This window comes from Schistocerca serialis, chromosome 4 (assembly GCF_023864345.2).
Source record: "Schistocerca serialis cubense isolate TAMUIC-IGC-003099 chromosome 4, iqSchSeri2.2, whole genome shotgun sequence".
Taxonomy (NCBI): Eukaryota; Metazoa; Arthropoda; class Insecta; order Orthoptera; family Acrididae; genus Schistocerca; species Schistocerca serialis.
In genome coordinates, this window is record NC_064641.1 from 299545620 (window position 1) to 299559774 (window position 14155).

The 14155-nt window shown below is 45.6% G+C and overlaps 1 protein-coding gene and 1 long non-coding RNA gene across 4 annotated transcripts in view; both read left to right on the forward strand.

Annotated features, from left to right (window-relative positions):
* The window catches only part of LOC126473941 (uncharacterized), a 1011672-nt gene extending 1007433 nt beyond the window's left edge, over positions 1-4239 (forward strand). For all 3 annotated transcript variants that reach the window (XR_007586542.1, XR_007586540.1, XR_007586541.1), the window contains one exon: positions 4146-4239. This is a non-coding gene — a long non-coding RNA (uncharacterized LOC126473941). The remainder of the gene's footprint in view (positions 1-4145) is intronic.
* A 228-nt stretch (positions 4240-4467) lies between these two features.
* The window catches only part of LOC126474405 (ecdysone receptor), a gene marked incomplete at its 5' end in the record, with an annotated part of 550398 nt that continues 540710 nt past the window's right edge, over positions 4468-14155 (forward strand). Inside the window, one exon of the mRNA XM_050101874.1 lies at positions 4468-4636. Coding sequence (XP_049957831.1) covers positions 4468-4636 — 169 coding nt within the window. The remainder of the gene's footprint in view (positions 4637-14155) is intronic.

Consider the following 14155-nt stretch of genomic DNA (forward strand, 5'->3'; position numbering starts at 1 on the left):
GATGGCCCTTTTTAGAGATGTCCATTCCTCTTGAACTGTACTGCCTACTACGCTGTTCCTTATTGCTGTATCTATAGCGTTAGAGAACTTCAAACGTATCTCGTCATCCCTTAGTACTTCCGTATCCCACTTCTTTGCGTATTGATTTTTCCTGACTAATGTCTTGAACTTCAGCCTACTCTTCATCACTACTATATTGTGATCTGAGTCTATATCTGCTCCTGGGTACGCCTTATAATCCAGTATCTGATTTCGGAATGTCTGTCTGACCATGATGTAATCTAATTGAAATCTTCCCGTATCTCCCGGCCTTTTCCAAGTATACCTCCTCCTCTTGTGATTCTTGAACAGGGTATTCGCTATTACTAGCTGAAACTTGTTACAGAACTCAATTAGTCTTTCTCCTCTTTCATTCTTTGTCCCAAGCCCATATTCTCCTGTAACCTTTTCTTCTACTCCTTCCCCTACAACTGCATTCCAGTCGCCCATGACTATTAGATTTTCGTCCCCCTTTACATACTGCATTACCCTTTCAATATCCTCATACACTTTCTCGATCTGTTCATCTTCAGCTTGCGACGTCGGCATGTATACCTGAACCATCGTTGTCGGTGTTGGTCTGCTGTCGATTCTGATTAGAACAACCCGGTCACTGAACTGTTCACAGTAACACACCCTCTGCCCTACCTTCCTATTCATAACGAATCCTACACCTGTTATGCCATTTTCTGCTGCTGTTGATATTACCCGATACTCATCTGACCAGAAATCCTTGTCTTCCTTCCACTTCACTTCACTGACCCCTACTGTATCTGGATTGAGCCTTTGCATTTCCCTTTTCAGATTTTCTAGTTTCCCTACCACGTTCAAGCTTCTGACATTCCACGCCCCGACTCGTAGAACGTTATCCTTTCGTTGATTCAATCTTTTTCTCATGGTAACCTCCTCCTTGGCAGTCCCCTCCCGTAGATCCGAATGGGGGACTATTCCGGAATCTTTTGCCAATGGAGAGATCATCATGACACTTCTTCAATTACAGGCCACATGTTCTGTGGATACACGTTACGTGTCTTTAATCCAGTGGTTTCCATTGCCTTCTGCATCCTCATGTCGTTGATCATTGCTGATTCTTCCGCCTTTAGGGGCAATTTCCCACCCCTAGGACAAGAGAGTGCCCTGAACCTCTATCCGCTCCTCCGCCCTCTTTGACAAGGCCGTTGGCAGAATGAGGCTGACTTCTTATGCCGGAAGTCTTCGGCCGCCAATGCTGATTATTCATCAAAATTTAGGCAGTGGCGGGGATCGAACCCGGGACCAAAGACGTTTTGATTTTGAATCAAAGACGCCACCCCTAGACCACGGGTACCTTAGTTTTTCTTACTGATAATTATTAAGTGCTTCGTGTACTTCTGGTACAAGGCTACCTATAAGTGCACTATATCAGTCTAAATCTGAATTTTAATTTTTTATGATTTCAGAATGTAATTGGCCTAATTTTCTTTTAGTAAATTAATCGATTTTATGAATTCATATTTTTTCTTTTCAATAAGCTCGCATCCCCCATTTATTGCTATCACGCTGTCCTGAGGGGGGGGGGGGGGGCACACGTTGAGAATCGATGATGTAGGCTGAATATGACACTGGTTTGTTGTTGTTTTGCGTTGCGGTCATCTTTATTCCACTACGGAGGCTACAGGATCGCGCCGGAGCTGACGTGAGATACGCAGCAACCTTGTGACGTCACTCTAGTCGCCTCGAGGCCCACGTACGTGACAGCGCGTGACACTACAGATCTTACGAGCGCCAGCATCCGTTTCCGGCGGAGCACAAGTAACTACTTCAGACGAGTTTAGTAATTCTTAACTGCGCGTTTGAATGCATGCAAGCTCTCGATAGCACAAGACAAAGTTAAAATTTTTAGTGGGTACCGTGTCATTGCCATGCTGATTTCCACTGAGCCATGCACGGTTCCGAGCGTTCGCGAAGTGTGGCGGACAAGCCTACTAAGTGTGACGTCACAGGTTTCGTTGCAGCGCCCGTAGTTTTCACAGGGGCCGAGTTACCTTGTCCTCTATACTTCGCGAACGCTCGGGTCTGTGCAGGGCCCACTGCGAATCAATATGTCAATGAAATGGCACTCACTACAGGTCTCAACTTTGTCTTGTGCTGTTGAGAGCTTGCGCGCATTTAAATGTGCAGTTAACAATTATTAAATTCGTTTGAAGTTGCTGATACGTGTTACAAACCGGACACAATGGGAAGGACCAGGCCCCTTTGCTTTTTTCTTTTATCACTCGTTTATTACATCAGAGAAATACACATTTTAAGACAAAATTTAACTACATGAAATATTGTTCCCAGTAAAGGTTAAGATAAGCAGTGAAAAAAGTTAGTTGTCTTAAGGGTTTCTGCTGGCAACAAATTTTACGGAGGCAATGTAAGGTTTATAGCAATTCAGCTCAAACATGTAGCTAGTGATTGAATCACGACACAGACACTTCAACAATTTCGGTAGCAAATAAATAGCGTGAATTTGTACTCACAGTCACCAACTAATCAACAGCCTTGCCATTGAATAATTAGTAGGCCGTTTGGAACGAATTAGCAACACCCCGCAACTAGGGGAGTTAATACCAACCGTCTTTAAATGTCTTGCTCCCCATTAAATAAACAAACTTACAGTAATTAAATGAATAACAAATCAAACACACTACGCTCCACTCAAACTCTTTAGTGGAAGTCAAGCCAAAATGAAGATTCCATTAACTGACTAGCACTGAAGTCACACTAAAGCTCATCTCTGTGTTCCCAGACAGATATGGGGCAAACTTATACAAGACAAGATTTTGAAGGGAGCACATCAGTAAAACCGGTAGTGGAGCTAATTCATGCCACCGAAAACTAAAGTACTAGACCGGGGCGCAGGGTGGTATACAATGAGGTTGCCTTAGTGCTATACTGCGCTCCAAAATATTAATTCAAATGGCCAATTCAAAATTAAGTACACATAAACCAGGATTAATTAAAGGGGAGTTACACCAGGTCACTCGAAGAGATGACAACACTTAATTGAAAAGACAAATGCCGGAAGCGGCAGTACCATCAAACACCTTCTCCGAGTTTTAACCAGGAGTCACTTCCCGCTATACAAGTAAACATTTAATCAAGCACAAGGAAGGAACCCCCAAAAGATTATAAAGGACAGGGAACCACAACTAAAAATGGTTCTAATGGCTCTGAGCTCTATGGGACTTAACATCGAAGGTCATCAGTCCCCTAGAACTTAGAACTACGTAAACCTAACTAACCTAAGAACATCACACACATCCATGCGCGAGGCATGATTCGAACCTGCGACCGTAGCGGTCGTGCGGTTCCAGACTATAGCGCCTAGAACCACTCGGCCACTCCGGCCGGTGGGAACCACAACTATGTAAATTTAAAAGAATTAGCTCTCCCCAAAGGCAGTGTAAACGCGAAGGCCACACTTAAGAGGCCACCAAAATTGGTTACAAAAGGTCTTATACATTTGCTCCTTTTCTTTAAAGAAACACAAGGCTGCTTAACTTCTGCTGGACGTCCGGTATGGCTCGTGTAGGATACACCGGGCAGCATCCCAAGCTAGGCGGCCACAAGGCACGGCGAGCAAAATCAGGGGAGCAGACAGGCAGGCAGCCAACACATACCCTCCATGCTGAACCGGGAGACCGCGTACAACCAACTCCATCTATACGTGGTTGCATCCCGTCTCGTACCTCGCGGCGTCTCAGCAGGTAGTCCGAGCAAACGTCAACTGCCACTCGCCCCGCGAATGCGGAAAACAACAAGGCAAGCAAAGATAAGAAACATCGAAGGATCGATAATGGACATCCAAGAGACTGGCGCGCCAGTAACGAGCGCCACGGCTCAATAGCTACCCACTCTCCGCTGGCACTCGTGTAAGACCAGTGGTGTTACGCGCTGTGACGTATGCGCCCTGGTCTTCCTTACTGCGGGATCAGGGCACGCGACGTGGCTCGGCGTAGGGGGTCGTGGCCCTGGACCGTTTCGGTGTGTGCCTGCTGCGCGTATGTGGCGCCGCCGGCTGTCGTAGCGAGAGAGCAGGTAGCTGGTAGTAATGGGTGGTGGCGTTCTCGGTGTTGCAGGCGCATGGCATGAGCGCGGCGCGGTAACCATGGCGGGCGCAGGACGGCGCCTGAGCGAGATCGCGCGCTAGCGATGGAGCTGTTCCGCGGGGCGGCGGGCCCGGACGGCGCGCTGCCCTCGGCGTCGGCCTCGGCGTCGGCGGCGGCCGCGGCGGCGGTGGCGGTGGGCGCGCTGCCGGGCCACGCGTCGCCCGCCTCCGTGTCGGACGCGCTCGTCGTCAAGACGGAGCCGCGGGAGGCGGGCTCGCTGTTCGCTGCCATCAGCTCGCCGGGCGCGGGGCCCGGCCCGGGCCCGGGGCCCGCCAAGCGGGCGCGCCTCGACAGCGACTGGCTGTCGTCGCCCGGCAGCAACGCGGCGCCCTCGCCGCCCCCGCACCCCCTGTTCGGCGGCGCCGCCTCCGCGGGCGCGCCCGCCGCGCTCCCCAACGGCTACGCCTCGCCCCTCTCCTCTGGCGGCAGCTACGACCCCTACAGCCCGGGCGGCAAAATCGGTGAGTACTGCACTCTGCACCCTCAGCAGACCGCTTTCAGTTCTCTTATATTTTATATTTGTGGAGGAGGTTGGAATTTCTTCGTAGCTCATCCCATGTTGAAGCCGGGTAGTTATAATAAAACTGACGTTCCGAGTGCTGCAGTGTGGACTGTGTACATCGCAGGACGCTGTGCTTGCGGAGTACGCTGGAAAAAAAAAATTCTCTTTCTGCCACCAGGTGAAAATGTAGGGCTGTTAGTAGTTATATAATGTGAAACTGCAATAACAGTGTCTTTGATAAAGGAGAATTCCTTTGCAATTTCTCCAATTCTGACATGTTCCCTCTTTTGATATCACTTTCCTGTTTGGCGCTTGGTGACACATGTTGATTTCATTTGACAAGCGCCTGTTGCTGTAAAGAGCTAATAAGGTTGAGGTTTCCTGTACGAAACGGTATGGTTATTGAGAGGAAAGACGGCGCACTGCTGGTTAACTTATTTTATCGGAACGGCAGCAGTTGCAGCACAGCATTGCGGAAATATTGCCGACAGAAACAGCTGTGACGAGGCCCCACGTCAGTAGATGGGCTATACAATATGATCAGGAAATTAGAAGAAACAAGTGAATTGCATGATACAGCAGGGAACAGATGGCCGCCCATTTCCATAGCAGTTGTTGATGTAGCCACAACATCCTTTTAAATAAATTAGAATTCTATCGTGTCACGGGCAGTGCTGCAAAATGGTTCAAGTCATACCTTACTAACAGGAAACAAAGGGTGTCAGTGCAAGGGACTAGTGAATTAAGTCATCAGTCATCATCAGAATGGGAAGAAATTACATGTGGTGTCCCACAAGGATCCATCAGAGGGCCTTTGCTTTTTCTTGTGTACATTAATGATCTCTCATCAGTTACACTGCCAGAAGCAGAGTTCGTTTTGTTTGCAGATGACACAAGTATTGCAATAAATAGTATGTCGAGTGTAGTTCTAGTAAGATTAGCTAATGATATTTTCATGGATATTAATACATGGTTTAAAGCCAACTGACTGACATTAAACTTCGAAAAGACTCACTACATGCAATTCAGAACCTGTAAGAGGTATCCACCCAGCATATGCACAAAGTATGAAGAAGAGCAGACAGAAGAGGTCGACAGTCTTAAATTCCTGGGATTACAACATGATAATAAGTTCAGTTGGGAGGAGCACACCACAGAACTCCATAAACGCCTTAACAAATCTGTATTTGCAATTCGAGTGTTAGCAGACATAGGCGACATAAAAATAAAAAAGCTTGCATACTTTGCCTACTTTCATTCCATAATGTCATATGGTATAATATTTTGGGGTAACTCTTCAAGTCAAACAAAAGTTTTCAGAGTCCAAAAGCGTGTAATACGTATTATTTGTGGAGTAAATTCACGGACGTCCTGTAGGAACCTGTTCAAAGAACTGGGTATACTAACTACTGCCTCTCAGTATATTTACTTCTTAATGAAATTTGTCCTAAATAATATACCTCTTTTTCCAACAAACAGCTCAGTTCATACATACAATACGAGGAACAAAAATGATCTGCACAAGGACTTACAAGCACTTACTTTAGTTCAAAAAGGGGTCCACTACTCAGGAACACTCATCTTCAATAATTTGCCAGCAAACATAAAAAATTTAGTTACAAATAAAGATCAGTTTAAAAGGAGCCTGAAAGACTTAGTAGTGGCCAACTCCTTCTACTCCATTGATGAATTTTTTAATAGAAACAAATGATGTATTGTATGTATTCATACTACTAGTATTGTTATTTCAGCTTTAAAAAAAAATTGACATGTTCCACATCCACGAGGATCTTCTCAGCACGGATCTATGGAACGAAAAACTAATCTAATCTAAATCTAATTTAATCTAATCTATAGCCGACCGTACAGCAGATGCCTCAAGTTCTGCAGCCAGTGCTCTAGCTGTGTCACGGGAATTCTCTCTCCAGGTCAACAGTTCAAAAGATTATGTGTAGTGTTTTACACTGTTATCTCTACGAGGTTTAGAATGTGCATCAAACGAAGCCCAAGATAAGCTACAACAACGTCGTCACTTTGCACTTCGTGTTTTGACGTGCATGAAAATAGATGACATTTGGCCGGGGAATATTCTTCCGACGCACGAGACACATTTTGCCCTGCACGGTGCCGTTAATGCGCAGAAGTGTCACATATAGGATTCTACTTCGCCGCATGTTGTCCAGGAACATCCACTGCACTCAGCTTAGGTGACTGTGGTGTAGTTTCACAACCTCCTGCATTGTCGGTCCGTTTTCTTTCATGGCGATGATACCTCGCGGAACTGCTAAATGGTGACACCTGCACGTTATAAAGCGCTCCTTCGAAATTTACTAGAACGCAACTGTGTCTACACCACTATTTTCATGCAAGATGGCGCCACAGTACATGTCGCTTGCAAGGTGGATGATTTGCTTCGAGATACCTTCGGTAATGACCGCATCATATCAAGGGCTTTAAAAATATGTGACCTTCCAGATCTCGCGACCTAAATCCATATGACTTGTGGTTGTCCGGATACCTGAAAGATCTATTAGGGATGTACCCCGACACTTCCTGATCTGGAGGAAAGAAGGATCCTTTATTGTATGATCATATGATAGCGGAACAAACACTGGTAGCAGTTACTTCTGTAAAATATCTGGGAGTATGCGTACGGAACGATTTGAAGTGGAATGATCATATAAAATTAATTGTTGGTAAGGCGGGTATCAGGTTGAGATTCATTGGGAGAGTCCTTAGAAAATGTAGTCCATCAACAAATGAGTTGGCTTACAAAACACTCGTTCGACCTATACTTGAGTATTGCTCATCAGTGTGGGATCCGTACCAGGTCGGGTTGACAGAGGAGATAGAGAAGATCCAGAGAAGAGCGGCGCGTTTCGTCACAGGGTTATTTGGTAAGCGTGATAGCGTTACGGGGATGTTCAGCAAACTCAAGTGGCACACTCTGCAAGCGAGACGCTCTGCATCGTGGTGTAGCTTGCTGTCCAGGTTTCGAGAGGGTGCATTTCTGGATGAGGTCTCGAATATATTGCTTCCCCCTACTTATACCTCCCTAGGAGATCACGAACGTAAAATTAGAGAGATTCGAGAGCGCACGGAGGCTTTCCGGCAGTCGTTCTTCCCGCGAACCATACGCAACTGTAACAGGAGAGGGAGGTAATGACAGTGGCACGTAAAGTACCCTCCGCCACACGCCGTTGGGTGGCTTGCGGAGTATAAATGTAAATGTGCATGTAGATATCGCTCTTATTACGCAGGATATGCTGCGAGCAGCTTTCGACCATGCCTCTTAATGTTGCAACATGTTGCTTGGTAGGTTACATGCAAATTGTACCCGTACCATAATAGACACGCCAAAAAACCACCGGTATATCATGTATTTAATCCTTCCTACCGTTTTCCTGCACCCACATCACATTCTGACTCCTTAGAGGGCCATATTTTCACCTGGTGGCAGAAAGTGGATCCATTATTTTTTTCAGCATCCTCCGCGAGCTCTTCGATTAATGAACGTGCATACGATATTTCAGCGTCGTGCGGTGTATACTTATTGCACTACAACTCTCGGAACATGGACAGTTTAATTATAACCATGCGGCACCATTGCGCAACAAGAGTGGCGCATTGTCGGTACATGCTCTTCTTCGCCTGCAGACCCGGTTCTCCTGGGGCACGGATCACAGATACACCACAGCGTGCGGTGAAATGGCGCGTGACAGTATGCGAGCGATTCCTTCGGGCAAAACGTCTAAATTAGGCACAGACTCACCGTGAAATTCTGGCAGTATGTGAGCAAAATTCAGTCGCATCCAGGCGTAGTGAAATGGTGCCAACGACTTGCCTAATGCCGCACAGACGTAGGTGATGCTGATAGGGAAGGGAGCTGGTAGACATCGGCATGCCTTGAGGGACTGATTAGCAGCAGTCTCAGACTGACTGTCGCGGATGGTGCTCAGCAGATGCTCACCTCAGTAGGCAGCGCTCATTCCGGACGTTGCCTGCAGTGTCGGGAACTGCGCTCACACTGGGTTCTGCGCTCTTGCATTAAGTGATTTCCATCTCTTCGGCAAGCTGAAAGAACATCGAGGAGGAGAGGCAGAGATTTTTCAACGATTTTTCAACGATGCTCGAGTGGCTCCGCGAGGAAGGAGCAGGTTTCTACCTTCGAGGAATTGCACGATTGTCTACAGATATTCGGCGACTATCTTGAAAGATATTGCCAGGTATCTATGTCACATAGAAGTCTAGTCCAGCATTCAATAAAAGTTAATTGAACTGCCATAATGAAGCGTAACGTGGTTTTTCAAGACCCTCGTTTTTGGGGCACAGCATTGTATGGACTGGAAAACCGGAAAATAAGAGAATCGGAGCGTTTGAGGTGGGGTGCTGTAGAAGGATGTTGCAAAAATTAGTTGAGCTGTTAAGAAATGAGGTTCCTCGCATAATCGGTGAGGCTAGGAACGTAACGATGACACAGACAAGAAGAAGAGACAGGATTGTAGGGTATGTGTTAAGACGTCAAGGAGTAACGTCCGTGGTACTAGAAGGAGCTGTACTGTGTAAGAGCTATTGGGAAGGCAGAGATAGGAGCAAATTCAAGAAATAATAGAGGACGTAGGCTGCACATGCTACTCTGAGGTGAAGACATTAGTAGAGGACAGGGAGTAGTGGCTGGCCGCATCAAACCAGTCCAGAGAGTTGATGACGCAAAAGGAAGATGCATGGACTCACTGGGTCAGGAGGAGGGAGGAGGGGACGGGGGGGGGGGGGGGGGGAGGCAAAATAGAATTTTTGACGGTGAAAGCTTTCCATCGTTGATGGTGTTCTAAGGAACGCGGAAGTATCGTTAATCACGGGAAATCAATGAAGTTAAATGGTCTTCATTTTATTTTGCCATTATCAGTTTCTGGGTTTCCAATCTGATTAACAGATATATCTCATATACAGAGTCTCTTTCAGGAGAAATAGTTAATATTTTAAGAGACTGTAGTATAGGCTAATACGAATGAAACATTCCATAAAACGTGTGTCCGGTTTTTCGTGGTTACAGAGATATAGCTATGAGAATGTAATCGAAAGGAATACTCGAAGTTAACGGAGGTCTTCCTGGTGGTCAGCCGATTAGTTGCACAAAATGCAAAGAACAAATTGTCTGAACACCCCAGAGTGCATCATTAATCACATACACCGAGAAAACCTGAGAGATCACAAGTTCGAAGTTAATTTTCATAAATTCCATCTCTGGCTACAACATACTTTGGAATTCTCGTGGCAAAACCACGTGTGCACCCGACAGTTCTAGCGGGCCTGTTGCGGCTCCTTCGCACGTCCAGCTCAACCAATCACGTTAAACAATTTTGAGTAGGTCCCCATGGCAACGCGTCACCGGTGCCACAGCTCTTCGGACGACTATTGGTTTTGCCAGCAGTCGTTCACGTAGCAGCTGAAAGCCACGAACTGACAAACATCTTCGTTTACTGACTCCTCTATAGCTCTTTTCCTGTCTTCTTTTTGCTCTTTTATGAGAGTGGCACTATTTATAATCCTGACAATCATCTCGTCTCTTATTTTTACGATTTCTGTGTGGACTTCGCCTTTAATCCACCCCCACAGGCAAAAATCTAGAGGGGTAAGGTGACCAAGAGCCGTGACCATCTCTACCGATCCATTCTCGGAGGAATGTTAGGTTACGGTGATGTATCACGTGACGACTAAGATGTGAAAAGTCGCCGTCATGCTGGAAGAACACATCCATTCTTGTAGAGAAAACAACCTCATCCAATAATGCTGGGTACTAGGTTTAGAAAATGTCTAAACGACGGAGCCGTGTAAGGCGATGCGATAATACAACAGGGCCAGCCAGCTGATTGTCCATCATACCTCACGACACTTTTACAAGGAGCAAATGTATCTTGACAAAGGCCGGTGGGTTTTCGTCGGACCGTCGATGTGAGTTACGGGTGTTATTCATACCGTTACGATTGAAAGTTGCTCCATCAGTAAACAGCATTAACGGGGTACCCTGCGATTTGCAAGTATCCAACGGCGAAATTCCAACCCTCTACTTTCATTTCATCAAAGGATTTGAAACGGATGTAAATAATAACGATACAGGCCATGCATACGTAATGTCCACTGTATTCTTATATGTTGGATAGCGATAAGTGTAGAATTTTTGTGTGTGCTTGTTGATGGACTACGTTGTGCATCTGAGTAATGTTTTCTACATGAATCACACTCTCTTCATTTGCACTTCCAGTAAATGACTGCTGGGCACTGCAGCGGTCTGGCGCAGTTCAGTGAATACACGAATAAACACTCTTCCATTTGATAAGCTGCCTTAGGAAGTCGTCTACGTATTCTCTACAAATAGCATCAGCATTTCAGTTATAATACCCGTACAGAAATACCGTATTGTGAACATTCAGCATTTGTAAATACGTACGGTGTGTTTAACGACAGAAAACAAATCGCAGTCGCATTTGAAAAATTCAGTTATGCCAGCTCGAGCACAACTTCACAACTTGGGCTTAAAAGAAAGATGATACTCGATAAATAAACGCATAGCAAATGGAGTGCCAGCACGCGAAATGAAAACTCATCTCAGCAACCAATAACAGCCATTTCATATGAAAGGTTGATTCGAGCTAATCTAAACTTGCACCTCCCAAACATTTATTATTCCTCCTGAAACAGCATGTGTGTATAGGATGTTTACAAATATCTGTCCATAAAGGAAGGGATGTATTCGTGATATGAAAATATTACAAAAACTCCACATGAATGTGTGTCCGAAGGTCATTTGTTAGTGAGTTACATGACTGTATGCTAATATTGCACATGTCATACATTTAAAATGCATGTTTACAAATATTCCTCGAAGGACCTCCTGTTTCGATCCACGCTCTGGGCTTGCGTTCCCTGCTTTGCCGTACTCTGCTGAAAATTCCCAGAGTGCCTCGTATTTAGTCATATCACATTTTTCGTTGCTCCCTCAGAGCATCGACAATAAGTACAGAAACTGAACGCACCAAGAATTTCAAATTTCCCCGGAGATAAAAATCCAAATGATTCAACTCTGGTGATCTGTCAGATCATGCAATAGGTCCTCCTCGACGAATCGATTGATTTTGAAACTGGTTATCGATATTCCAGCGAACTATTAAAGTGAGGTGGAGCACCATCGTGCATAAACCACATTCGTTTGGGGGACATTTAAAGTACTTTATCAAGTATATGAAGCACCTCATCCTGAGAATCAGTAGGCACGTTTTGTCCTGCAAGACATTTTGGGAAGAAATAGGAACCAATAAGATGGTCATGAATGCTCCCACCCCACATCAGTCAAAACAAAACAAGCTACTATGATGTAAACAAAATCCAGAAAAATAGGCGATTAAACGAACTAAAATCAGATACCAAGACCATTTGTAAAGAAGGATGTAAATAAATACGCAGGTGTGAAGATTGGAGGTCGCTACGGGTAACGTTTTTCGTAAATCATAGAGAAGGATTTTCTGACCTATGTTGATAGTTTCTAGGGACCTTTTGTAATGTTATATGAAAAATGCGCAAAATGAAATGTACGCGCTAAAAGAATATGTGAAATTTGCGTGGTAGCTAAGTAACGGCCTACCTGCACCCCTTAGAGTCGCGTCGACCGGAAGCGGTCCCTATGAGTCAAGGCCTGCCTGTACCAAACACCCGCAGGCATGGACTATATTTTATTTTTGACGTATTTTAAAGCAGGCCGTATGTTCTACGTGCCGGGCAAGCTGAGTATATCGGGCAGGAGGATTAGCGGATATTGCCTGAACCTTTCCTGGGCACAGATGTCACTGATTTACAGTTTTCAGGACAATGTTTATAGACTCCATTTTATAAAAAAACTCCGTATACATCAAACAGAGTGTGTCGCGTCGTATGCGGAATTCTGGTTTTATTTCTCTTCAATTTCGAATTTTGGGTATCACAATAATCAAAAAACGAAAGAGGAATTGAAGACCATGACCAGTGCGGGATCAGAAAAGCACTGCAATTCTGGTTTGGAGGTAGTTAGCCTCTGTGATGTTCTTAATCTTTTTCCTCTTCACACGTATCCCAGTCACCCACATAACCGCGGTCTCGTCGCATTGTTAAAAAGACTTTCAGGAGGACGGTGGTTCAAATTCTTCCACCATCCAGATTTAAGTTTCCCTTAATCTCTGAAGGCAAGTGCTGGGATGGTTCCTTTGTAAAGCATACGGCCGAGTCTCAAATGACCTTGTCGTCGACGAGTGTTCCATCCCTTCTTCCCATTCATTTGTGACCGCTGCTCTGTTTCCTCCCACATTTTGATCTCCACCAAAATCGGATGCAGACTATTTTTAGCAATAATGCCAGAAAGATCAAACAAAAGTGTTAAAGCATTTTGGCGACAGTAAAGAGCCTGTTGTGACTGTGTAATTAACTTCGTTTAAGCTGTGGGCAAGTGACAAATGCGACCCTTTCTTGTTTCTCCTTTTCTTGATCAGTGTCTGCCAAGTACATGTTGACCAAGCCAGAGTCCGGCTCTAATATATGAGGAACGGGGGTGTGCGTGCTGGCGAGTGTTGCAGGGCCGCGCTCGTGAATCACTCGGCTGGCGGCGGTCGCTGCTTTATGGCCGGCTACATCCACAGCGCGCTCCCCCAAGTTTACCATGGCGGCTGCGAATGTAGCTGATGGCTCGCCCCGCATAACGCCGCGCAATTGCTGCCGAGTTAATCCAATCTCGCGTCGCGTCTAACCGGATTGCTACTTCTATCTAATTTTCAACCGCGCCAAGTTTTCACATTTTCACACATCCAGAGATTGATTGCTGGATTAACTCCGCGAAGCGCAACTTCGCCGGCGTTACGCATCTGAGCCGTTAGCTCGGCGGCCGCGAGCCGACTTAATGGCTACAGATAAGAAAAGTTTCTGAGGCTCGCCGTTCTTTGCAGTTTAGAGGGCCCTCCGGCAAGCGTTCCCGATGTAGCCAAGAGGCCACTGCTTTGTTCGTGATGGGCAGTGGGCCACGAGTTCGTTGCCGAGTAAAACAGACTTCCTATAAAATGCACCGCTTTGTTTTGAGAAAAGAGGATTATTCCTTCTTTTTTTTTCACCCTTGCTGCTTTATTTTTGTGGCTCACCAACTGATTTGTTATGATGGGTCTTGAATTGGCCACTTACCCGCTACATCCCATTGAGGAGAGACAGGCTAGCTGATTACGGGTACGTCAAGCACTCTTCTCTGCTCTTGTCGTTGTCCATGTCCTCCACGTGGAGACGGATCTCTTATCATTATTATTATTTCTTTCTTGTCTCAGACGTTATGTCTGGTTAAAAATGGAAGGTGACGCGGACCTTGATCAAGCGTGACTTCCTTTTAACTGTACGGTATATGTTACATTGCATTTAGGAACTTTCGGGTAATTGAACAAGTGTCAATAATTACAGATTTCTGTAGTTGTAT